The following is a 27,680-nucleotide window of genomic DNA, read 5'->3' as shown; positions in this document are numbered from 1 at the left end:
AAAGATTTGCACGCGTGAATTATTTTTAAAAAGTTTTCACGTCCAAACATTCCATACTTAGAATAAAAACAGGATCGTGCTTTTTAATGGACATTACACGAGTTAAAATAGCAATCTCTGCTTATTCGCAATTTTGGAAATTTTAATTTTTATTTTTTGAATGCCGTTCGGTTGCGCATAACCTCGCCAATCCAACCACTGATTTGCGAACTTATAATAATGCATAATATCAGAAGAATGGTCAGAGCTTCTCCAATTTCAATTGAACTTCTCCAGTGAAATTGTTAAGACCTGCTAATTGTTGTGAGGTCTCGACAGGATTCGTCAGTTTTCAGTTAATTCTTAATTCGAGACTTGCCACGTCTTTAAACTTATTTGACCAGAATTCTGATACAGTACTCATCCAAAACTGATATCGCTAAAGTAATCGTTAAAACCGTGCTTTCCCTGTCCTACTTAAATGCAGTTTTTATTTCTAAACATGATGGTTTGCAAGGTTTGCAAGGCATGATCTTAACGCATGAATCTAAAATGATTCCGCAAAAAAAAGTTCAAAATTATTATGCCCTAGTGATGAGCGGATACAAATCTTGCAAGAATCTTGCAAGAAAAATGGAAGAACTATGCATTCTCTTGCAAGATTTCTTGCAAGATTCTTGCAAGATTTTAAATTTTTTCATCACTAGGGTGAATACCAAAATTGCTGGTCCAACTGTTTTCGATCATTTTTTTATTTTCAGGTAATAAAACAGCAAATCAGATCCTCATAGTTCATACAAACAAGTGACGTCATTTGACCTTGTGATCTTCAAAGCACAGCAGTATGTTTTCGGACAGTAAGGCTTCCGTCCTTCAGTTTATGGCCCAATCAAAGCTCATTGAACACAACTCGGACAAATTTGCGACGATTATGACCTCCAAACAGTTACACTACTCCGAGTTCTCTTTCCGTTTCCTTACATCTTAGAGACAAATTATTTCCGGCATCCTTCGAGAAATTCGCATTACTCCATAAAAAGTTCCCTCACTTATTCTTGCCTCGACCACAATTGAAAAACCCATACAATAAAATACCAAAATTGAACAAATTTACCTCACATTATTTTACAATAAATTCATTTTAATAATCTAGTTTATTTTAGTTCAAGTTAAAAATTTTCACTGCAATTTCTTGATTTTTCTGTAAATATTAATTTTTCTTGGAACTATTCTGTGCTAAGAAATAGGTTTTCTAGTATTGTTTTCGGTACTTGTTACATTTAGTCGTCCTTTTGTCTCAAAAAATCTCCGATTTTTTTGCATTACGCAATTTCTAGATCCTGAGCATCTGTTCGAGAAAAAAATGGCCGCGCCCAACGTCACCGCCAACGCGGCAGACATTTCTGTGATCAGTGCTGCTAGCCGAAACACATCTCGACGAGGCAGCCTAGCGGCAGTTCTTGGCGTCAAATACAAGACCTCGGGGGGTCCAAGGCGGAGGTCATCGAATACCCTGGGTGCGACTACTGCTTCTTCTCAGAATGACATGTTGTCAGCAACTGTGCTGGATCATCACCACTTCAGTTCTGATGATGAAGATGAGAATTCTTCTAATCAGGAGGATGTTTATGTATCAGGTATGAAACTGGTTCATTTATATATTGTTTCTAGAAAAAAATTAAATTATGAGGTAAATTTCCGAATGACAGGCAAAGCACAAAGCATATCCATTTGCAGTCAAAAATGGCCACTGTTCTCCCCACTTTCATAAGGTAATAACACATAGCAAATCATATTAATACAAAACAATCGATTATGACGATTAAACTCAAGAAAAAAGTTTGTCCTCGCCTTTCTGTACTTACGTTGCTATTGTAATCACAAAAGCAATTCGCGTCTTCTTATTTCATGGCTAATTGCACTCAAACAAAATTTGGATCAGTTATCTTGTTGCTGATGTCTTTCTTTTTTTCATTTTTTTGTCTTCTTTTACTTTCTCGCCGTGCTCACCAACCTCACACCCATGCTCTCCCCACACCTTTTCAATTGAGCTCAAGCTAGCCCCCTTAAACGGCAGCTATTGATGAAGCCAACCGCTCACCAGTCGCTTGACAGCAGTTCGCCCGCCCGAGGTCGCTGTTATAATAATTCAGCTCCAAAGATTGATTTGTATTTTAACAATTAGCTGCTACCCGGGGCATGGTCCCAGAGCAACTAAGCGCTGAACCATGAACTTTTAATTCTGGATTTTTACTATGGTCATAGTCTGATCATGCCATTTTTAACACTGTAAAGAGAAAAAATCAGTGAACAAAAAAATAGATTTCTGAAATCTCTTCGGCCAGTTTCAAAACTAATTCTGGAAACCTTATGCCCTGTCAGTCAAAAATTCTCTTTAAAAATGATAGAGACAATAATGAATTTAAAAAAAAAGAATGTTAAAATGGATGAATAAAAGCAATAATAAAATGAATGAATGAATGAATAGAGAGACAAATAAACAATAAACACGAATATCATCTTCATCAGCATCATCATAATCATCAGTAGTCATATTTATTTGCCATTTGTCCTATTTGCCCGTTTCACTATCGCAAATTACCAGTTTTACTATTGCCAGTGAACTTAATACTGCCATTTTATTGCCTGCCACGAATCTGCAGTAATTACAAGTGCTCGTAATGATATTTTGGTTAATAAAAGCCGCCTCAGCTTCTCATCCGGCTATTACAATCTGAAATAAAAACCATAAAGATCTGCACAATCGGTCCAAAACTTCTTGACAATTTGGCAGTTTCCAGGCACTTGCTGTAAATTTACTGGTTTTGGCGTTTTTCTAATGTTAAGATGTTTGGCAACATTTTAACTGCTTTCGTCATCTTCAGTTTATCTTTTTGGAAATTTTCATATTTTTATATAATTTTCCTATAAACATCATTTGAATCGAAACCAAGGATTGAATTAACCAATCTTCTTCTACTGGAAACCAAGGATGCTCAGCCGATTTTCAGAAGAAAAGTATCTATGCGATCAGACTGCACATAATTAGGTAGCAATATACTCTTAGGATACACTGATACAGTACTGGGCCGACGATATACAAATGTAATGCAATGTTTCAGTACTGAAATGCTATGGGACTAGGGTCCGGGTACTCAAGTCTTATTTTTAGTCCTATTTTAATAAAACTTGTCAATTGTACGAGAATTTCACAAACGTTTGCACTTTTTCGCTTGATAAATTGAAAAGTCAATGCTAAAAATTTTTTGCGCTTGTTAAAAATAATTCCTAGGGTAGAATCATTTGCGATTTTTAGAGTATCAATGGGTTAATTAAATTTGATGTTGCTAGGTTGTTTAAATGAGCTGTTTCGTTTTCTCTCAGAATGGAAACAGGTGCAATAAGGACGTACTCACAAGTTTTTTTTAGTTTTAATCATGTAAAACATTTTTGGCTGAGATACTTATTTTTCAAATGGTTTAAGCTGATACTTTTTTCGTATTTTTTATTAGAAAACCTGTGTAATCTTTAATTGTTTTGACTGATTTGTTAGTTTAATTTTTTAGTTTCCCTGTCACTCTTAAGTAAATTATTACTCAGATTTTCTTCGTAAACAAAGTAAACAAAGATTTTGTCTGTAAATATCATATATTTCAAGCTAACATCGGTTTGTGGTTAAATTTGGTCCAGCCCTCTAAATTGATTTGGGTGTTGATAATTTTATGGTTTTTTTTCGTTACGTCGTATTTGCCCGATGTTTTTTTAGCTGAGAGATAAAGTTCTTCCATTAAGGAGCTCATTTTTAAATTTCTAGAAAGAGGGGATAATAGAAAACGAACGTTGATCTGCGAAAGTGCGATAAATGTATGTAAAACTTTAATTATGAACATATTTTTATTTCAAAATTATAACTTTTTTAGTCAAAAGAAACGTTTTCTAAATATGATTCTAGTTTTGATGTTGAAGAAATTTTCGATTATATCTGGTAGTTTTAAGAATACTAGTCAGTTAATTAGTACAACTGAATGAAAAAGTTAGTTCATGCCCACTTATGAGTAAAAGTGTTTTTGATTGAAAATTAGTTTCAACATCACCTCCCGCTTACGATTGAGGTGTTAGGGTATCACTCATTGCATGAAACATATGTAGATAAGTGGATGAGCGTTTATTTTGTTTTGGGTTGGATTGGACTAATTTCTTTTTACAAAGTTCAGTTTCCTTCTTACATTCTAACGATCTTAAAACTCCAACCGTGAAGAGAAAATTGTTGAGGCTAAATTGATTCTATTCTATCAGTTTGTCTGGAGTGAAACAACTGTTCTCTGAGTTGAAACTTAAAATTTTCGAAGGCGCTAATCTCAAAAAGGAACATTCAGTTAGAACATTTCGAAATTAGTAACAAACGTTTTAGTTCTTTATTCTGATTCGGCCAATTAAATCGTAACAGTTTGAATGCAAAGATTCTTTTCCAAGCGATTTTGGAAGTTTTGTTGCTTAAGTGAACGTAGTGAAATATTTTACTTTACGGTGGTTGTAAACTAAAAGACGTTTTTCAATTCTACAATTTTATCAAATTGACAGTCACGTTTCCCATCTTCTCATACCCTATGAAAAAATGGTTTGTTGGTTGGTTGGAAATTTTCGGACAAAAGTCACAGCGGACGCCGACCACTTTTCTTGATATTTTAAGCTTCTATTTTTCTTTTCACTGATTGTTCAAATTTTTGCATTGATTACAAGCATAAATACTATCGAAATTTGTATATTCTCTTCAAATTAAAAACTAAAATTGAATTGATTTCTTTTTGCCCATTCCTTAGACCACAGCGATAAGATATCTGTTGTTTTGACGAGATCTACATTAACCATTATCGGAAGTCATTTAAATAATTTGTCATCTTTGTTTGACACCTTGTTTTAAGTTAGTGGGCTACGCTTTTTAGCTCTCGATTAACCTGATGACTGACAGCCCTTAAAAATTTAATTTTGACAAAATTTTAAAAATTTTGGCAAAATATCTCTTTATATCTATTTGGAAATCTTAATTGATGATTTTGAAACATTCCGAAAATTATTTTATGACATAAATTTACGGAAGTAAAGCTGTTTCTTGTTCTGCTTTTGTGATTTGCATTAAGACTTGTCATTTGACATGCAATCACTCAATGATTAGGAAAAAGTAGTTTGAGGTATACTAGTTCAATTGGAGAGGAAAAACCGTTTCTGTAAAATAGTGAAACTTTTGTGTTTTCAAAATTGTTAATCCGTTCAGTACTTTTCGTTTACTTTTGTTGAAAAATGAACAGGCTCGTGAGTACTTTTGTTAACGCGGTAGATTTTTTCTATTTTCTTGAATGTCTTGCGGGTTGAATTGTTGCACTAATCATATTCGCTTTTTAGAACCCGTTATTTGTAAAATTCCAAGAATACTACCAACAAATCAGCTCAAATCACAACTGCTGATATTTTAGCCATGAAATAGTTTTTGAGAGGAAATGAGAATGAGGCTTTCTAATTAGAGACAACGAATTAGCTGTTAACCTGTGACAGCCTCTAAACGCAAACTAATTTTTAGCCAAAGACACAGGCTACCAAGTTGATTATGTTGATTAATGAGTGTAACGAGAAACGAATAGCTAATTAAATTGAGTTGAAATCTTATCCCGACCTTTAGAAGTGCTATATTTTCTTCCAAAGGTTGATTGATTCGGGAATACACTAAATGAATTTTGGTAAACCCCTGGCGCACACTTATGCCATATGTTTTGCTATCACATTGGAACTGCTGTTGTAAAAGTGATTTTTATCATTAAAGCCGCTGTAAAGGGATCATGCCACATCTTTCTAACTCTTGAACAATCAAAATTCACTTAACCTAGCTGCTATGAACCTTAGCAAAAGTATTGGAAGAGTCTTGCAAAGCAACTGAAGTTCATGAACCGATTATAGTGAAACACCAAACACAATGCTTTTTAGGCTAGTTATAGTCTAATCTTGGGTTTATACAAAAAAATGTTTTTGATTACGGCGCTATATTTGAAAAATTCTTTGCCTTCTTTTGTTTTTTGTGGTAATTTACCGAAAAATTATAATACCACAAATTTTTGCTCAGTTATCACTAGATCCCATTTACGGACAGTTGAGTTCCACTGATTGTTTTGTATACATTCAGTTCAAAGCTCATGAATTTGTCGTCTTCAACATTGTTTGCGTAAATTTGTTTTTGAAAATCTGAGTTCTTTTTTTGATGTTTGTTTCAAACTTTATGAATTAGTCTAACTTATAACAGATTCCCTTGGTATTATATGGAGCTACAAAATGATCGATTACAGGTTTTTAGTTGACAGCTTTTTGTTTTGGTATATTATATTGTTTGTATTAAGAAACAATTTTTTTGTTGTTTTGAGTTTCTTTTTTTTGTTTTTTTTTTCAACATATTTCCAAAATTGAGGCTCATTTTTTCTCACTCTATTAGAGCAACGACAGGTCGCATATCTCAATAATGGCGTTAAAAGTGTGAGTAATTGAAGCTCTCTAATGTTCTCATTGATTAGATTATAGTTTTAACGATTAAAATGGCATTATTCACTTCGTTTAATGGTCTGAGTTTACAGCGATTTTTAATTTGTAAACCACTTATTTTCTTAAAAAAAATGAATAATTTTGAAAAAAAATGTTCAATATCTGCCTCATTTGGAAGACAATTGAATCAAAATTGTGGATGAGTGGTGTCGGAGCATTATTTGCGAACGCACAGTACCGAGCTTCCTTGTTCTTTCTGGTATCGTTTTTACTTTTTTGTTTATCATGCTTCGTCTAATTAGGCATTGATACAGAGAAATGTTTATCAGAAGAAATATTTCAATCGGTTGTTCTGGAGTTAGATTTTGTCGAAAATATTGTAAAAAAATTTTGAAGATTACCGCTCCCTAATTCCGGTTTTTTGCCAGTGGTTTCCAAAATATTCTTGTGATGATATGAATGTTTCTATACATTATTTTTTATTTATACCAAACCAAAAAATTTCTGCAAAATTTTTAACTTAATTAAAAGCAAATTTTTCATGCAAGCAATATTTGATCTGCGACTGTTTATTAGTAATGCCTTGACATTTTTCATGCGCTTCACTTCAGACCTAAACATGCTTAATGCATGCAACGTAAACCTATAGTTTTAGTTTTTTATTGAACACAAACGAAAATATGGTCTAAACTTTTTTTTAGTTTTAAAGTTTTTTTAAAATGTGGTTCTGAAGTGATTGTGTTGACATTTGAGTACATTTGGACTTCGATGCAAATAGAATAATTTGCAGTGGTCAAATTGTTTTACGCACTTTCGAGCTTTCGTGTTTAATTACTTCAAATTTCAAGAGTTAACCATATTAAATTTACAACGTGAATGAATTTTTTGTTCAGCTTTGAAATCTGTGAAGCGTTAAGTCATTCTAATATCGATGTTTGTTTATCAAAACTATCAATTGAGTTTTAATGAGGCTTCTATCGAAAATCATCGCCAGTGGTTTCAAATGGTTTTGTTCAATTGATACAAAGTTTAGTTTAGTGGTTGTTCAAAAAGCAACAGAACTGAGATTTACAGCAGCTGTATCCAGAACTTGAAAGTTTTTATATTCAATAAATTATTGAGTGGTCAGTTTAAGAGGCGTATTGAGTGACTCAATTGAACTATAAAGCTGTTTACAAAATTGTTTCTTAAATCTTTTGTATTCAGGTAATCATGCAGTCTCACGAGTTGAAGCTCGATTTTTCAAAAAGATAAAAGCTAATGCAAATTAAAGAAAACTTGAATAAATTTCCACAACTATTTTTTATTTTCAAAAACGAAGCTAATATTGAGTTAACCACGTTGTTCTGAAATACTCTGAATGGAAACCTTTGGCGATTAGTAGCATTTGAAAGATAGGATAGATGAAAATGTAAAGGACTAACGATTCCTGAAAAAATTTGTCAATATTTCAAAATAAATATGTAAATATGTCTATTGCAGAACTATAAAAACCCTCTGGTTCTATGATCTTGACAATATATGAGTAGATTTTTAAGACTCAGCAAGTAAGATCTAGCATCACAAAGCTAAGTAGATGGAACCCCCCCCCCCCCCCCAATCTCCACTCAGCCCAACCACCCTTTCTCCTTACACTTTGACCAACAAAACAGTGAATAATTTGTTAAACAGTGAATAATTCGTTAACACAGCTTATCGACTTGCGGAGTTAGCTACTTCAAAAGCTATTGTAATGATCTGCGCTTTGCATTATATGAATTTCTCATTCATTTGATAAAGTGAAGTAAGTTTCTCAGTTGCCTACTGATCCGATACGATCAGCATTCTTTGAGATTTTGTTACTAAATTGCGCAAATGCCGGCATGAGATTTTTGATTATCAATCAAAGTGGCTAAAAACACCACTTTTAGACCTTCAACAGGATCCGAGTGAAGTTTCGTATGAACTCAATGTCAGCCGTTGAACTTGCGTCACGTGTGTCAAAAAGCTAGTGATAGAGAGAGAGAGAGAGAGAGAGAGAAAAGAAGAGATAGAAAGGGGTGGTTTATATTATTTACTGTGAAGTTAAGCTTTGTTATTCCCTACTCAGGGGCCCTGTTTTAATTAGCAGGAGTTTTAAAGACAAGTTTTTGATACAGCTAACTTTTCGACAAAAAATGGTTGTGGAACAGTAGTGGCCATATCGGTCATATCCGTGTTCAGATTTTCTAAGTTTTTATTTAGATATGATTGAGATATTCAACCACAGAGTGTTTTTGAAAAACATTTTTTTTCTCATTCCAAAGTAAAATCATTTTTGGTTTTGCTACAACCCGCGACGACTAAACATTGATATTAGATCTCCTTTAATTTTTATGAAAAAATGTAAAGGAATACCGACGCTTGAAAAAACTTCAATATTTCAAAATAAATTTGTAAATACATCTCTTGCAGAAAAATAAAAAGCGTCTTGTTCTAAGATTTTAACAAGATATGCGTCGATTTTTAAGGCTCAGCTAGTAGGATCTAGCATCACAAAGTTATGTTAATGGAACTGCCCCTCCACCACCACCACCACCACCACCACCACCACCACCACCACCACCACCACCACCACCACCACCACCACCACCACCACCACCACCACCACCACCACCACCACCACCACCACCACCCACACCACCACCACCACCACCACCATCATCACCGCCACCACCACGACCACCACCACCGCTACCCCCGCCAACTACCCCTTTCTCCTAACACTTTGACCAACAAAATAGTGAATAATTCGGCGAATTCTTTATTACAGCTTATCCACCACTTGCGAGTTTAGCTTCTTCAAAAGCCATGGAAATGATCAGCGCTTTGCATTATATTAAACTCTCGTTCATTTGATGTGACGTAAGTTTCTGAGGTGCCCGCTGATCTTATATGACCAGCGTTTTTTTGAGCTTCTGATATTGAAATTCGTAGATACCGATTAAAGATTTGTGATTATCAATCAAAGTTGCAAAAATAACTTTTTTTTAAACCTTCAACGACGGAAAAATTCCGAGTGACGTTTCGAATGAATTCAGGGTCAGCTGTTGAAATTGCGTGACTTGTGTCAAAATGGTAGTGAGGGAGAAAGAGATAGAAAGCGATGGTGTATATTGTTTACTTTGAGGCTAAGCGTTGTTATTCCTTACTCAGGGGCTCTGTTTTGATTAGCAGGAGTTTTAAAGACGAGTTTTTGACACAGCTAGTTGTTTTCATAAAAATGGTCGTGGAACAGTAGCGACCATATCGGTCATGTTCGTGTTTGGATTTTCTAAGTTTTTATTCAGATTTGACCGAGATTTTCGACCACAAAGTTTTTTTGAAAAATAAATTTTTTTGTCAATACAAATTAAAATTCTTTTTTGTTTTGTTATAATCCGCGACGACTAAACATTGATATTAGATCTGCCTTAATTTTTATGAGAAAATGTAAAGGACTACCGATGCTTGAAAAAACTTTAATATTTCAAATTGAATATGTAAATACGTCTCTTGCGGAATAATAAAAACCGTCTTGTTCTATGATTTTAACACGATATGCGTCGATTTTTAAGGCTCAGCAAGTAAGATCTAGGATCACAAAATTATGCAAATGGAACCCCCCCCTCACCACCATCACCACCACCACCACCACCACCCCCGCCCAACCACCCCTTTCTCCTAACACTTTGACCAATAGTGAATAATTCGGCGAATTCGTTAACACAGTTTATCGACTTGCAAATTTAGCTACTTCAAAAGCTATGGAAACGATCAGCGCTTTTCATTATATCAAACTCTCATTCACTTGATATGACGTAAGTTTCTCAGGTGCCCGCTGATCTTATATGACCAGCGTTCTTTGAGCTTCTGATATTGAATTTCGCAAATGCCGACAGAAGATTTGTGATTATCAATCAAAGTTGCTAAAATAACATAATTTTAAACCTTCAACGACGGACAAATTCCGAGTGACGTTTCGAATGAATTCAAGGTCAGCTGTTGAACTTGCGTCACTTGTGTCAAAATGGTAGTGAGAGAGAGAGAGAGAGAGAAAGAAAGAGATAGAAAGCGGTGGTGTATATTATTTACTGTGAGGTTAAGCGTTGTTATTCCTTACTCAGGGGCTCTGTTTTGATTAGCAGGAGTTTTAAAGACGTTTCATCAGATTTACAAGGAGCGTCTGTTATTTAGCACAGGCTCACCACCTAATGCCACTAGATTGTTCAAATAGACGAAAACATACTTTTCACAAAATGTGCTGCTTAATTACTTTCCTGGGAGGGAGTTGGTTCAAAGAAGGCCAATTCTGAAATTAAATTTGAAACTTAGCTTGCTAAGATGCTTTTGGAAGCTGCTGGAAGCTATCGATTGATTGATTTGCAAAATTCGGTAATTTTTCTGTGGATTACGAGCTTTGTTGCCTTCACAAATCTCATGAAATCTTTCTTGAAGAAAAATCTGTTGTTCGAAAGAAATTACGTATTAATTGCACCGTGACTACACGGCTGAGTGAAAATCAGTACAAAAATCAGAACAAATATATTTTATTTTTAGGTTTCTTTTCTTTAAGGAATCGTTGAATCGTTTTCTGACTTTATTTTTTTTTCAATTTTGCTGGTTATATAGAAATTTGTTGAAGTCTTTAAATTTTGTTTAAGAATTGGTGCCTTTTATAGACAAGATGCGAAATACTGACGCATATAATTCGACCACTATTCTGAATAATAAAAGAGCAGTTTAACAAATTCACATTGTTTGTTTTTCGGTTTTGCGATCCGTTTGTTTGCTTTTCGGCTTGGTGACGCGTGCAAATGAGCAGTTGGAAGTATCTTTGGGCAAATTAAGTGGTGGGAAGCGGAGTATTACAGGGTGACACGGGGAATAAGCTGCTAGTACTGCAGTGCTGTGCTAAGTCTCACTGGTCTAGTTCAAAAGAGGGTATTTGGGGAAGGGGCTTTGGGGAATTTGAGAAATTTAGCCACTAGTGTGACAGATATGTTTGCTTTATTCCGTCTCACATCCAGACAAACAAATTGTTCACACTAAATACGCTCTCTAAATGTCCAAATCCTGACCATAGTAACGCAACTGTGTTCACATGGTATTAAGATTTAGTGCAGTTTTTAAACGCAGTTGAACAGCAAAAGTAAGAATTCCTATCAAATCTCGCATTTCCGCAACCTCAATATTGTTTTCATGGCATGTGTTCCGCAAGATTGAATGTCAACAGTACGAGCATAAATTTCGGATCACTGAATCAGAATTCTGATTATGTCATTTTTAACACCCAATGCATATCTCAAGTAAAATTTCAAGACTCATTTCGGGTTTCGTCTTATTTCGGGTTTTGAACGATATATGCCTGGTCCTTAGCAAAAGACCTGAGCATAGGTTTAAGTTTCTTTTCTCTTCACCCCTTTGACAATAAAAACATTAAACATATTTCCAATAGACAAGGTTGAGGTGATGTCAAAAAAAGAGAAGCGGATCGCAAACAGATTTGACCGAAAATCTTTTATAATTTTGGAAAAATTAAATTCTTGTGAGTTCATTTACGATACGACATAATTGTGCGATTTTATTGTTTCGACAGTTTCAAGGTTCAAAATATTTTATATTTTAAGCATTTATGCTCAACTTAACACTGCAATATGAGTTAAAAGAGCTATAAAGACTTCGCTTTCATAAATTAGTTTACATGCATACGTGCGATGAGTTGATGAGTTTTGATATATCTTGTTATTTTGAAAGAAAAATAGCCGTTGAACAGTACTGACTATATTGGTCATGTCCGTGTTCTGATTTTCTAAGTTTTTTTCAGATTTGATTGAAGTATTCAAACACAAAGTATTTTTCGCAGATTTTTCTCATTACAAATGAAAAGCATTTTCGGTTTTGTTTAGAAAAACGTGACCATTAATAAATGATATTGGATCTGCTTTAAGTTTCATAACTGAATTTGAGAAAAACTTGGAACAACGAAAATTCACAATGAGAAGTAGTTCGAACAAGTTTTGGCGAAATTACAAAGTTAACTATCAAAAAATGCTCCAAATGAAATAAAAATTTAATTATAAAAAAGATCATGGTTTGTAACAATTTTAATCTATCATTTTTTGGTACGCATAATAAAACGCGATAGAAGAATTCGAACGCTTATTTTCAGAGCTTAAGGATACGGAGTTTTTGGCAGTTTCTGGAAGACCTTCAAAGCTCGATAATTGGAAAAACTCTAAACTGAAATCAGGCATGATTGGACACATTAGTGCTGTATACAAATGCGATCTGAATTGGCGCCCATTTATGCTTTAAGATCTTCCTAGATATTGCCTTGACTGATTAACTGAACTTTTGGTTTTGTTATGGTTAAAAATCGAATTATTTGTCTTCGGTGATGTAAATATGACAATATATGTAAAAAAATGACGATTGTGAGGCTTTGCACTTAAACGTGATTTGTAACTTTAATTTTGGAGATTATTTTAAATTTACGCAATTCCCGAAAATCATCAGAGTCTCAAATAAATAACTTTAGCTCAGTAAAGAGGGATCTTGTTCAATTACTTACAGTTTTAAAGAAAAGTAGCTACGCTAGGGTATATTTCTCTCAAATAGCTTTTTTGCTTTTTTGGAATCTCATTACTGTATTTTTGTTTTTTGCTTAATGTTTTGTGCATTTATGTTGAAACAGTTTGTTATTCATCTATGTGCGTTTGAGTTGCGATTGTAAAATTTTATGCTTCGAGTGTTGCTCAAATCTTTTAGAGGCTTGAAAAACCGACATGCAACTTTAAATAACGGAAAGTGGTCATAATTTGCTGTTTGAGTTGTCTGGTGGAGAACAGTACTCTCGATAACTTTTTTTGACCTATATCGAATGGAATTCATTGAAAAATTCACGCTTTAAAACTTTACTAGCTCAAAAGTACCGACAATTTTGCTGTCAATTTATTTGGTGCTTATTGTTATACTCTTGCACAAGGAGTATAGTCAATTGAATCGCAAATGGCTTTGTGAGTACTGAGATAGGCACTTGCGTCGCGAATGGACGATTTAGTTGTTACTTTCAACTAAAGCCTTTCTAGATTTGGCAATCGCGGTGCGATTGACTCTAACTGAACTACTCAGTTAAAACGAGGGGTATTTTGCAAGGATTAAATTGAACTGAGCGTTAGCGCAACAAATTGGAGAATGAAAGTTAATGATAATACAGATTATGAAAGAAAGTTTGTTCAGGTTTTAATCATACAGAAAGGAAGCAAAGTTTGATTTGTTTACAACGTGAATGAGTATATATCCGGTACAGACGGGATGAACAGACTTAACTGCTAAATATGGGAGGAAGTATATAGCACTGAACTAAAAATGGCATTCGCCCTTCAAAAGGAACATACAACAATAAATTAGTTTAAAATACGGATATGGATACATGAAGGGTATCCATTGCCGTATGACACTTATTAAAAATTTTGCTTTCAATTTATTTGGTGCTTTTTGTGTGTTTGAGTGTGCGTATTTCGTGATTCAGTATGATACTTTTATCATTAATACCTGTAAATCAGTGGTTCATTAATTGTTAGCCCTATAATGCTAACAATTGCTGTATTTGTGGTGTCGTATTTTCCGAACCCAAGTGTAATTACCTTGACAGACACTTGAACAGAAGCTCTTAATTTTGAAAAAATATATACCTTTTTTTGTTGAGGAACCGACTTAGTTTCCAGAGTTGAGCAACAAATAACTGATTTTCTTACTTGGCTATTCATAATGAATTTTGAAATTGACAAAAAAGTAAGAAATGTGAGCTGTGATAAGGTGTCATTTTTTAAACCATATTAGTTTTAATAATCAAATTTTAGTAGAGAAAATTTTTTCTCGTACTTTTAGTTTCTGTTTTTTATTTAAATTGAGTTGCATAGTTGCCATGTTGAGCTGCCATTTCAGTCTGTCTACAGCGCCTGACATTTTTCAGGATTGGCGTTCTCTTAAAACATCAGATCTTTTAGGTGGTTTTACGAATCCTCTTTTGAATTCAATTCAATCGCTTTGTAAAGTTTTTTAAAGAAATTGCTGGCCTCTTTATCTATTTCAACATATATGGTTCATTTATTTGTAACTCTAACCTTTTAACCTTTTTATAATTTCATTGTTGCTTCATTGTTTCAGTTTTTTGTTTCTGGAAGTTTTTGCTGTTTTTTCGGAGTTTCAGTTTTGGAGTTTTTTCGCTTTTGCTGCCATTGAAAGCTAAAATCATTTTTTTTATTTTCAAAATTTATTCCTGAAATATCTATTGTACTGCTTTTTCATTATTTGTATTTTGTTATTATTTGATTCACGGGTTTTGATTTAACTCGGATTTTCAAATCCCCGAAATCATAGAAAAAGAATTCTAGCAGTGATGCGTGTTATAATTTTTATAGTTAGGTTTTAGAACAGCTAAAGACCGGAATGTTTTTTCAGTAAATTGTTTAACTTTTGATAATAAACTAGTTGGCTGCTATAGGAACATATAATTATGCTTTGGTCTTTATTTAGGATTCCAGTTTCAGTTGGATGTGGAAACTGATTTAGTAGGGGTTTTGTCGGGTCAAATAACGAAAGAGCCTTCAGAGTTTTCTGTTTTTGCGATTTATGTTTTATTGAGTTCCGTTTTTTGTCAATTCTTCCAATCACTTTTTAATTGCTCACAAACAATGTTTGTAGCAATTGTATTACTCATACCATCTTTTGTGTATTCCATTTCTCGCTTTACCGATTTTAATCTGACACTTTGGTGAAGTCCGGAGGCTATTACGTGGCTGAGCCTTACGACTTACTAATTGCCAAGTATGCGATTAACCAAAACTGTTTTTGAAGGGGCATAAAATAATGTTGTAAAGGATGGTTCTTACTCTAAAGAGTTTGAACCCCACACGTTTGACGTCCCCCCCCCCCGCCCCCACCGCCACTCCGCTCATCTCCCCTCAATTATGCACGCCCTAACGCTAGTGTCCCTAATCCTTATCTGGCTACTACATAAAGTCTTGCAAGGACTTGTACTGCCACGTTTTATTTTCAGAAAACTTGATAAATTCATCTCACGAGTAAACATGGGATTGTTCTAGTTATTTTATAATAGGATATTGATGCACTCGACTTCATCAGTATTGATCACATTTTGTATTGATTGTTTGTTATTGATCACCTTTGTATAATACCTTATTTAGGGTTTTCCGATTATAATAGCTCTGTATAAAACTAATATTGATAGAAATCATTCTATCAATATGGTATTTGGGGGTTGTTTTAGGCTCTAGCCCCTCCATACCGAGGTGGCCTATAATGGGAAAGAGCCTTTATGACAATTCTTCAATTTGTCTGTCAACAAAAAGTTCTAGTTTAATTAACGTCTGATTGAGAAAATTTTTTGGTCTTGTCTTCTTTCTGAAATAATTGAAAAAAAAATTCTAGAGTTTTTCGAACATTTATTGTTGAACTCAGTTTTCAACTGTTTGCAGACGAGGAGCAGTTGTTTGCGAGGAACCGTGACCTCGAGAGTACCTCAACCAACCACCAGTACACAGCCCAAGAGAGGGAGATTCTGGGCCAGTTCGAGGCTGTAGATTACTTACCCCCTCACAGCCAGGCTTACAAAAAATGGCTCAGTGGACAACCATCCAGGTACTTTTCTAATGAGTAAACTTGACACCTAGTCCCCCCCCCCCCGCTTTTAGTGCTAAGCCAGGGGCACGTGCATTAATCAAAACTGATAACTTAGTTCAATTCAAGACATAATATTGATTGATTTGTACAAAAAAGTCATTTTTGTGTCGTGGTTTGAGCAACGTTGCCAGTTTTTATTATTTCACGTGCCTCTGGCAAAAAAGCTTCTCATAAGAGCCAGAAATAGACCAAACTTGATCGTTGGATGAACCCAGAACTAACCGCTGAAGGTTTTATCCTAAGAAATAGCTATTGTAATTTTTAAAAGTTTAGCCTAAAAGGGCATTAGAATGAAATATTGTGATAATTGCCAAGCTGAGAGCATCTCTAGCGCCAAATAGATTCAACCTTGAAAATTTTTTTAAAGAAAAACAAGGATTTTCATTAAAATCTTCAATTTTAATTTTTGGCTAATTTTCCCCGGGGAACGGTGATTGAAAAATTACTGAATCAATGTCTAAATTTACGTAGACAGGATACGAAAAGTGCTTATTTGGTTAGAGAAGCGCAACGGAAAATTTGAAAAAAAAGAAAAAAATCTAGATTTTTTTTTGCGTTGGATAGTTTTTTTTTTCTCTGGTCCGTCACTCTAAAAGATTGGTCTTCTTAGCTCTGAAACTGGAAATAATGACTTAAAATCTAAAAGTTCCATAGTGTTGCTAATAAGAGTTTTGATGTACTTTGCTTCGTAGCATATCTTAATTAGAATTAAATCTTTTCAATCTAATTTTGATTTTTCGGGTACTCTCATTTATCTTAATAGTTTTTGCAACTTTGGTAAGAGATAAATTACTGATAGATAAACTAGAAAACAACTTTTGTGGCTTTTTCGTTTGCAGTTTCTCTACCCATCTTATTTGTTGAATATTATTTGTAATGAATATAGTGTGGGCTATATTAAGGCAGTGGGTGCTATATAGATTAATTTTTTTTAAAAAAAAAAGAACATTGTTAATTTCCTCTGGTACACATAAGTATAAAAAACAAATGGTAAAAGAGGCAATGTAAAGTTAAGAATATAACATTATGTAAAATTATAAAATCATTAAATTACTTAACTAAAAATTTGACCTTACATTATTAAAAAATGGCCTAAAATGCGAACATAAAATGTTCTCACAATTTTATATGTACATCGTGAAGATTAAAAATTAAAATTAAAATCTAATGCTCTCAATATCATCTTTAATATCAGTTACTTTTGGGTCCTTCAAAAATTCTTTCCAAAAATATTCTTTCAGTTGTTTTTTTAAGGAAGCTTTCGATGTTGTTTTCAGTCTAATATTAGAAGGCAGACTATTATAAATTGGAATGGCTTGTGCAATAAAAGAATCAGTTAAAAACTTATTGTTCTTTCTTATATCGAAAGTTACTTTTTTTGACCTGTCATGTTGTTTTATTCTCATGGTAGAGAGAGGTTCAATTTTATACGCTGGAAGATCGTTGCTGAGTAAGCGAATAAAATATTTTGAGCAACGATATTTCAAGAGAAAAGAAACTGGTAGTATTTTGTTGCGAAGTTTGAGATCTGTAGACCGATCGTATTTTCTCCTATTAAAAATGGATTTTATTCCCCAATTCAATTGTTTTTCTAAAGTTGTGAGTAATGACTTTTGCAACCCTATCAGAATTAGAGCGGAATAATGTAGATGACTTATTACTATTGCATTAAGTAATAAGACTTTCGTTTTCTGTGGTAAACTTTTACTTAGTGTATTCAAAACTTTTATTCCACAAGCCATTCTCTGAAGAATCTTTTTCACTTCTCCATCAAATTTTAGTTTGCTGTCTATAATTACGCCAAGATACTTCACACTATTTGATTCTGCTATTCTTTCATTGTCAACATTCAGAACAGTATTTGTTAACCTCTTCCTGGTGCTGAACACAATATATTCTGTTTTTTGTTTGTTCACTACTAACTGGGACTTTGCAAAAAAATCAATAATTTTTGAGATGTTATGTTCAAGTTTTGTTTTTGCCGATATTTCATCAGTGTCGGATGTAAAAAGAAAAGTGTCGTCTGCGTACTGTACAACCGTGCAATCCTCTTCAACAATCTTTGCTAAATCGTTGACGTAAATGTTAAATAATAGAGGTCCCAAAATAGTACCTTGTGGAACTCCTCTCTTCAAATTTATCCAGTCCGATTCAATTCCATTCAGAACAACTCTTTGCGTTCTTTTACTCAAATAATTCTCTACTAAATTGGTAGCATGTTCGTCGAAACCTATATTTTCTAGTCTCCGTATCAGTATTTTGTGGTTTATAGAATCAAAAGCCTTTGAAAGATCTAAAAACGCCCCTGTAACATTTTTTTTCTTGTTGAGTTCTAATCTTATTTGTTCTGTCGATTTCAGGATAGCATCAATTGTTGAAATTTGTTTTCTATAACCAAATTGACTAGCCGACAATAATTGCTCTCTTTCGAGGAAACTTGTGATTTGTGAACTGAACGCCTTTTCAAAAATTTTTGACAAAGCAGAAGTGACAGAAATAGGTCTATAATTGAGTGGGTCTTCGGGATTCCCTTTTTTGAAGAGTGGAGTTACACAAGCTTTTTTAAGATCTTCTGGAAATTTTCCTTCTGTAATGAATTGATTAATGAGATAACATAGTGGTTCCGCTAGCGCTGCTTTAGCATCTTTTATTGCCCAAGCTGGTATTTTTGAAGGACCGACTGGTTTACTTATATTCAAAGAATCTATGAGCACATTTGTTTCCTTGGTTGTTATATATCGGAAATTGAAACACTTTCTCGGAGCAGCTTTAGGAGGAATGTTGTTTGTTTGTTGCAAGCCAATAAACTCTCCCAGAGTCGAAAATTTGTAATTTAGAAGATTTGCGATTTCCATGGGCTTTGTTATCTTATCACCAAAACTGTTTAATAAAGATTGAATTCTTGCTTGAGTCTTTTCTTTATTACGAAGATCTTGAATGAATTTCCATCTGGCTTTTTCACTGTTTAACTCCATAAAACTTGAAAGAAGTTGTTTTTCTTTTTGACGGATTAAATCATTTTTAGTTTCATCATCGCTAATTCTTGAAAACTGTCTTTTTGTTTCCTCACATAACCATTTTTCTTGAAGCAAGAATTTTGGTTTATCTGTTCTAATATAACAGGTTTTAATTGGAGCATGTAGTGCTAATGCTCTTTCAATAATTCTTTGAAATTCTAATATCATCATATCTCCTGTCACTGCACCGTAAAAGTGTCTCCAGTCTGAATTTTTAATAAAATTTTTGAATGCTATGGCTGAATATTTTTTTTTGTCAAAAAACTTTTTCTTTGTTGTTTTTGATTTTAGCATCACAGATTTAAGAACTGTGATTGTTGCAAAATGATCAGTTTTCAAAATCGTATCCGCTACTATGCCAGTTTGGAAATCGTCTGTTATGATATAATCGATAAGTGTTGAAGAAGAGTTAATCATTCTTGTAGCTGTGTCATTATTCGTTGGTTTAAGGTCATATGGAGAAATTACAGATTGCAGCAGACTTCTGTCGCGCTTTGCAAAATAGTTTAAATTGTAGTCTCCAGCAAGTATGACAGATTTTCCTTCAGCCATAGCAAGATCAATTCCCAGGACCAATTTTTCCAAAAACATCTTAACAAGTTTTTTTTCCGGACAGTATGATAAATTCAAAACGCATTTCTTTTTTTGTATGCTCAACTCAACCCATAAACTTTCAAAAATTGTATCCGGAAAGCAGTTGAGATCATCGCGGAGACGAGGTTTTAATAATTTTGGAATGTACATGATAATACCACCACCTTTTGTTTTTGTTGTTTGGATGCGATCTTTTCGAAAACAGTCAAAGTTTTGCTTATCTATATTCCAAAATTCTTCCGGATGGTTTTGTGACAACCATGTTTCACTAAACGCATATATGCAGTTGTAACCAATGTCTTGAATGAGTTCTTTCAACAGCAGATGTTGTCCTGCTAAACTTCTGGCGTTTTGATGTAGAATTTTTATTCTGGAATCAAATAATTTTAACTTTTTCATCATAAGTGCATATGGCAGAACTGGTCCTGGGTTTATTTCGATATCACCACTTTTTAGTAGAAGATACCATATAACAACCAAGAAAAAGGAAAAGTTGAATTTGGATGGTGAAGCACATTGTTTGCTGTTACAGATTCCTTTGAATGAAGGTATTCGAGATGCATAAGGAAGACTGTAAAAACATTCTGAAATACTATCGGAGGATGTGAGTAGTACACATAGTATAACTATGAGTCGAATACCTGCCATTTTTGGTTATATCTGATTATAAATCATTACACGTTGCAAAATAGCTTAAAAACAACAGAAACTGCAGCTAAAATCCATTTGTATAACGATATGTTTGTCTCCATGGTTTGTAAGTGTTAGCCCTACTCACGTATGCACTTTGAGAATATTGCAAAGGTTGTAATCGAACAAGATTACAAGAAGTTAAAAGAAAATGACTTAAAACTGCGTTTTTAATAAACGGAATTCCCTGCTGAAAATTAAAATGTATGTCATCGTAAAAGAGAGCGTTGTAATTTGCCATTTGACTCAACATGTTGCACACAGGAAGTATTTTGATTTTTTCAGTGTTTTCTTGTGTAATATACTCTCGCAGTTTTTCATTGAATTCATAAATTTTGTTGTTTGTCTGTTCGTTTTTCGGCAATTTTTTTAAAGGAGGCACTTCCATCAATACCAATGATTCTGGGCTGAACTTTTCCTGTATTGCAGAGACAAGATCTTTGTAATCTGAGAATAATGTTTCTAAATGATTACTTTTTTGTTTTAGAATAGCATTGGTCCCATCCTGTAAAATAACTGTTTTCATCTTTTTTTGATCGTAACCCTGTAATAATTGCAATTTCTCCTTTGTTGTCGAGCCTGGGTAAGCATGTATACTGCAGTCCTGAGGAAATGTCCGATCTCTTGCCAGGTGTTTGATTATACTACTACCAATTAAAAAATTTTCTGTTTTCTCCTCGATCTCTAATGTTTCAAACTTTCGAATAAAAACGTCATTTTTTGCACTCGTGTTAATCGTTGGTGTTATAATAGCTGAATTAGTTGTTACCTGTGTCGATTTTTTAAGGAATTCACTCACGGTTACCACATGCTCGGCGATGAGACTGTCCTTCTCCTCTAATTTTTGATAAAGTTCGCAATAAATTTTATAAAGATCCGCTTTTGAATAACTATTAAACTTTTCTGCAGTCATCATCATGATTGGAATATATTACAGGAGGATATTTACAGGAGTAATTTACAATTATTGATATTTACAATTAGAACTATGTTACAGAATCTGTTGCTTAAAAAGAACTATTGTGCTAACGTTTAAAACTAGCAATGCATAAGAAAGTGTTTAAAAAATGAAGGTCAAGAAGCAACTGTACAGAATGAAAGAATTGTCCTCTAATTTTTTTCCTAAAAACAGCAAAGTAAAAAAATAAAATCCGAGAGTACTCTATGCGCGCCAATGTTTGGAATTATACGAGGGAGAGAGGCGCTTCCATAGAGAGAGGCGCATAGAGTACTACAGTTTTTGATTTTTGATTTTTACTTTGCTTTTTTTAGCAAACTTTCTTAGAGGACAGGGTTATCATTGAGCAGAGCGCTTTTATTGCATAGGTTTACTATTATAAATGAGATTAACGACACAAAGAAGAGCCGAGAGGTTTCTAAATCCGTTGGTCCTAATTTTTGTGTAAAAAAAATCCACTTAACTTAAAAAATAATTCATTTTGAGAATCAATCACGACTTGTTAATCATAATATCTTGTGCATACAAAGTTGGGTGCGGTGCTCTGACTTATCTTCTAAATTCGTTTTGTGCGATATTTATTGTGCAAAAATGGTCTTTCTACTCGTGGTATTTATAAAAATCCAACGAGTAATTTCAAACATTGTCCGCTGAATCATGCAGAAATGAGAGATTCATGTATACTTTTTATCATAGAGTTGGCATTTATTCATATGCACTATCTTATTGCTTGATGATAAACAAATGAATATTCGAAATGACCTCAGTGAGAAAAAACTTAGTAAATTTTTGACCGAGCTGTTTTCTTTACCGCCAGCCATTTTGTGATCACGTGCCAACTAGCTAAGCTATTTTTCTTCTTTGTCTTTTTTGAAAAATTTTGACAAAAGGTTTTTTATCTTTTAAAACTTTGTAAAATGTCTTACAAAGTTTCAACTCAGGCGGTTTGTTGTTGGTTAAATTCTGGCAAGAAAAGTTTTTATAGAAACTGCTATATATGATAATTTTCTGAAAAGGTTTATAGTTTGAATGCAAAGTTTTATGGATAATCTTTCCGAATATAAATTGAGATGAGCCATATCTATAATATATACTCCAAATTTTCTTCCATTCATTTTTTGCAAAATCATTAACGTTAATTAAAGGAGTAGTTCTTTGTCCTCATGCCGGTGAAAGTTTCTTACATTTTACTTTTTTACTAGTTTCTGAGAAATTGCACTACTTTAAGCTTTAATTTATTTCAAACATTTAACGCGTTTTTTTAATAGCTGATAGTCAAAAGGTTAATCTATCTTGATTTTATGTTTAAACCTTTCTGACAGCAATTCGACACTTATTGAAACAAATTAAACGCTACCTTGTGCTTTACAAAAATTTAAGTTCCAAATCTAATCAAAACCACCTTGTTGCAAATCTGCATTTGACTTCCCTGTGATTTATTTGAAACAGTCAACCTAATCCATATAATTTATTCCACATTTTATCTGCAAATTGGTAATCTCACAAATAGATCTTGATTTATTCATTTGTAAATCTGGCGAGATCAGAAATCAAACAATCTCTAGATCGTAAAACTGCCTAGTAGCATTAAGCTATTTGTTTCTTTTTAGCTCTATAAACTATGGTTACTTTTTAATTGGGTTTATTGAAGCTTTTCCGTTCAAATTTTGGCTGCAGCCGTTTAACTTCGCTCTCAGCCAAATAGAAAAGGCCGTCAAATATTGATGAACTTCTGTTAAATAAACAATATGTTCACGTTTCTGTAAAGTTTCTCAAGCTAGCATTATTTTTCATAGAAAAATTATTTTATTCGATCACAATACTGAAATTTACGGCTAATTTTGATTTCAAAATAAAAAATTACTTCTAAAGTTTTGACGACGTCACACGTTGGTTGTTTCTTAAGAGTACAGAATTTTAGGTTTTTAAAAGTTTAAGAATTAAAGATCAGAAATAATTATTTGTTCTGCTTAAAATGGCCAAGGATATTTCAGACTATCCAAGTTTCTCCCAAAATTATGCGCTTATTAATTTACCTAAACATATTACGTCACACAAAAACAAATTTGAAACACACCGTGACAGTGTTACGTCACAGCTCGAGAAAGTTACGTCAAAACCTGAGAAAGTTACGTCACAGTCTAGAGGTTTTACATTACACGGCGACAAATTAACCTCGCGTTCGTCAAAAGTTACCTCACGTTTGACCTCTGTGACATCAGATGATGAAGAATTTATGTCACATAGTGACGTTCTCGCTCCACTATCGGATCAGCGAGTGACGTCACGCCGTGCTTCGCCGTCAGTTGCGAGGTCATCGGCGGTGGATGTGACGTCATCGGAAGAATCTGCAGTGTTGCTGTTGTTGTTTAGGTTGGATTGGGACAGGTGGATAATGATGGGTCTGATTGGGTTCCTCACGGGGATTATTGGGTTCCTGCTGCACCAGTTCATCGGCATCATCACACAGTACAAGTGGTTCATCGCTCGCCAGCTGGTTGAGGTAAAATCACTAATGGACAGTCATTTCCAAATTATTTCCCCATGAAAAAAACTTTGGCGGTGTCTCCTAATTTTTTCTCGGGGAAAAGAAAAAGATTACAATTATTTAATCAACACCTGTTGCGATAACAGCAGTTAAATAAACTGCCAGTGTAATAAATTTTAATGCCTGATCGACACTGGAAAAATACTTCAGCATTAGACTACGAGTTTCTCACACTCTTTTCTCGCCACTGTTACCAAGTAAACAGTGGCGAGAAAAGAGTGTGAGAAAATGGTAGTCTAATGATGGAAACAGTTTGATAAACTTGTAGTCTAAAAAAACGTGTGTGGTGTATGTGGTGCGTGTTGTGTGTGTGGCGTGGGTGGCGTATGTGCGGTGTGTGTGTGTGTGTGGTGTGTGTGTGTGTGTTGTGTGTGTGTTTGTGTGGTGTGTGTGTGGTGCGTGTGAGTGTGGTGTGTGTGTGGTGTGCTGGTGAGTGTGTTATCTGTGGTGAGTGTGTGTGTGTGTGTATGCGTGCGTGTGTGCGTGTAAGTGTATAAATGGTTGTACTGTGGTGTGTGTGTGTGTGGTGTGTGTGTGGTGTGTGCGAGTGTGGTGTGTGTGGTGTGCTGGTGTGTGGTATGTTATCTGTGGTGTGTAAGTGTGTGTGTGTGTGCGTGTGTGTGTTTGGGTGTGTGTGTGTGTGCGTGCTTGTGTGTGTGTGTGTGTGCGTCCGTGTGTTTGGGTTTGTGTGTGCGTGCTTGTGTGTGTGTGTGTGCGTGTGTGTGTGTGAGTTTGTTTGTGTCTGTGTGTGTGTGTGTGTGTGTGTGTGTGTGTGTGTGGGTGCGTGCGTACGTGTGTGAGTGCGTGAGCGCGTGTGTGTGTCTCTCTGTGTGTGTTTGTGTGTGTGGAAGTGTGTGTGCGTGCGTGTGTATGTCTGTGTGTGTGCGTGTGTACGTGTGTGCGTGCGTGAACGTGCACGTGTGTCTCTGTGTTTGTAAGTGTGTTTGTTTGTGTGTGTGTGCGTGCGTGTGTATGTGTGTGTGCGTGTGCGTGTGTACTTGGGTGCATGTGTGCATGTGTACGTGCTTGCGTGCGTGAGCGTGCGTGTGTGTCTCTCTGTGTGTGTTTGTTTGTGTGTGTGTGTGTGTGTTTGTGTGTGTGTGTGCGTGTGTGTGTATGCGTATGTGTGTGCGTGTGTGTGTGTGGGTGTGTGTGTGTATGTGTGTGGGAGAAGGGAGGGGGGGGGGGTGGGGTGCATGAGGGCAAAACGAATAACAGATCCAAAGAAATATCACTTAACTTTGAAAGTGTAATTGTCCACAAAAATAAAAATGAGAAACCAATGAAACTTTGTTCAATTTTGAAATGATCGCAGCAGGTGTTGATTAAAAAAATTATCATACGGTTGTTATCGCCCTCGAAGTTATCATAACACCTCGGCTTCGCCTCGGAGTTTGATAACTTCTCGGTGGCGATAACAGCCGTGTGATAATATTCATTATTACTTTTTATTACCAAACAAACTAATGCATGTTTTCTACCACGATAAAAAGCCAATAGCCTAAGTAGGTACGTGATAGGTTGTTATTAATTCAGTTTCGTGTGACCATATTCTTGTTCACACATTTTCTTCAAAAGTTTTGCCTTAAAATCTTTTGCAACTGATTTTAAGTCTAGAACAGAGCTAGCTTAGAATGAGAGCAATATCAGAGCAAAATCAAGGTATACTTTTACGTTCCCCAGTCGAGAAAAAAAAATATCATGTAAAATTCTGCAAAAATCTTGCGAGATGATACATGATCTTGTAAGAATTTCTTAAAAAATCTTGCAAGATATTGCAAGATAAACCTTTCTTCCAAATAGGCAACTTTTGGTACAGGACTGAACGCGTTTGAGCAGGGTTAGCATGTTATGTCTATAATGATCTCCAATCCTTTTTGAATGAAAAAGATCTTTCACTGAGAACTGGACAATGAAAAAAGGTGCCAAATACAATTATAAAATGAGCATGAAATAACAAAGATGCTCAAAATATAATATAGCTTAATCCAAATCCTATTTTGTTTTGGTTTAGTAAAAACAACTAAAAGAATAAAAGGTTATATTTTTTTCTTGGAAAAATTGCCACGACAGTTTAAATCGGGTTTCAGAAGGTTTGTGATAGAGAAGGTTTTTACCCTGAAGTGTAGATAATTGACCAGAACAAACTCTTGAATTTAGTGACCAATCTGTTTAAGGTGGTTGAATTGAAGCATTTTTTTGTAATTTTTGTAATTTTGGATTAATTTAAGTGTTATTCAATTCTCTCCTCAGTGGTTTCTGACAGAATGGTGATTTAAATACTATAATTGAACCAATCAGGACACAACTCGACCAGTAGGAACTTGAAAGAATCTTACAGGACGGCCTTCTGTTTGGCAAGATCTTGCAGGATCTTACTCGATCTTAACAATTCTTGCATCTTCAAAAGCTTATCTTTATCTTGCAGTACCTTAGAAAAAAAACTTTTTTATACAAGAATTTTGCAAGATCTTACAAAATAACTTTATGTTTTGGACTAGGGTTGTTTCAGAACTTTGCTTATTGCGTATTTGCAGCCGTCTGCTTTTAAGGGTATCATTATTTTAGTTTCATACATGCTAACACCAATTACATGGCTACTATCCACAAGTTCTATGTCGATTGAAGATTAAGAGAAAAATAAAAAAAAACTTTTGTCACTTTATGAGAAATTTTCCCCCATGCTTCTTTGGTAACTATTCAATAGGTTGTATCTCTGAATACCACAAAAAAAAGCTTTTTAATTTTATAAAGAGTACAAAAAACAAAATAGCTATTAGGCTTTACTAAAAATTCGGTTAAAAATTTTCAAACTTTTAGCAGCTTTGTTGAAATTTTGACGCAACTGATTGGAAAAGCACCTGATGACTATGCAAAAAAGCTGCAAACATCATTTTTTTTGAATCAAAGTATTGAAATCGGATAAAAGTATTCAAGTTTTCAAATCTACTTAGTAGCTTATCAGAAAATTGCACACATTTTGGGTTTGAAAGGTATTAGTTTCGTCATTTCGATTGAGTCTAGATGTGTTACGCTAAACACAATGATGAATATTCAGTCGTCGAAAGCGATGACTTTTTCTTAAACACATTTTATCATTTCTTCAACTACTTTTCAAATTATCGACATTCAAATACTTTAATGAAAATTAATAAAAAAACTGTCAGTTAAAGTTAAAAGACACTTTCGTTCAGCTGTTCCTCAGTTTTCTAAAATTTGGTTGGTTATTCCTATCTTAGGTTGTCAATATAATATTTAACTAAGTTTTAAGGCCACCCTATTCGCGTTATAAACTTCTCCCTCAAAGTAGAAAGAATAGGAAGGGCTGTATTATGAGACGGTTAATTTCTTGTCTAATTGTCTAAAAGTTAAAAAAAGCGCGCGCAATATTTAAATGGATAAATTTTCACTAAATATCAATGAAAGCAAAACCCAATCATATTTATAAATTATAAATTTTACATAACGTCAAAGCTTCTTTGGTAAGAATAACTGGAATCTACTTATAAGTTAACTGCTTTTCTGTTTTTCTCAATCAAATACAAGCTTTCGTACAGGAAACACTATTACTTAAATAAATTTGATACTGGCAAATATATGAAGTAAGTACACGTGAAATTACCAAATATGACTGAAACAAATCAAATTACAATATACTAGCTTATTT

At 34.3% G+C, this 27,680-nt stretch overlaps 1 protein-coding gene across 1 annotated transcript in view; it reads left to right on the top strand.

Annotated features, from left to right (window-relative positions):
* The window catches only part of LOC142342916 (chloride channel protein C-like), a 200,357-nt gene that overhangs the window by 50,232 nt on the left and 122,445 nt on the right, over positions 1-27,680 (top strand). Inside the window, exons 2-4 of the mRNA XM_075394591.1 lie at positions 741-1,616; positions 16,002-16,164; positions 23,839-23,968. Coding sequence (XP_075250706.1) covers positions 1,343-1,616; positions 16,002-16,164; positions 23,839-23,968 — 567 coding nt within the window. The 5' untranslated portion in view covers positions 741-1,342. The remainder of the gene's footprint in view (positions 1-740; positions 1,617-16,001; positions 16,165-23,838; positions 23,969-27,680) is intronic.

Source organism: Convolutriloba macropyga, chromosome 7 (assembly GCF_964194025.1).
Source record: "Convolutriloba macropyga chromosome 7, txConMacr16.3, whole genome shotgun sequence".
Taxonomy (NCBI): domain Eukaryota; kingdom Metazoa; phylum Xenacoelomorpha; order Acoela; family Convolutidae; genus Convolutriloba; species Convolutriloba macropyga.
The sequence above is the reverse complement of the archived record's forward strand: the minus strand, read 5'-3'. Positions and strand labels throughout refer to the sequence as shown.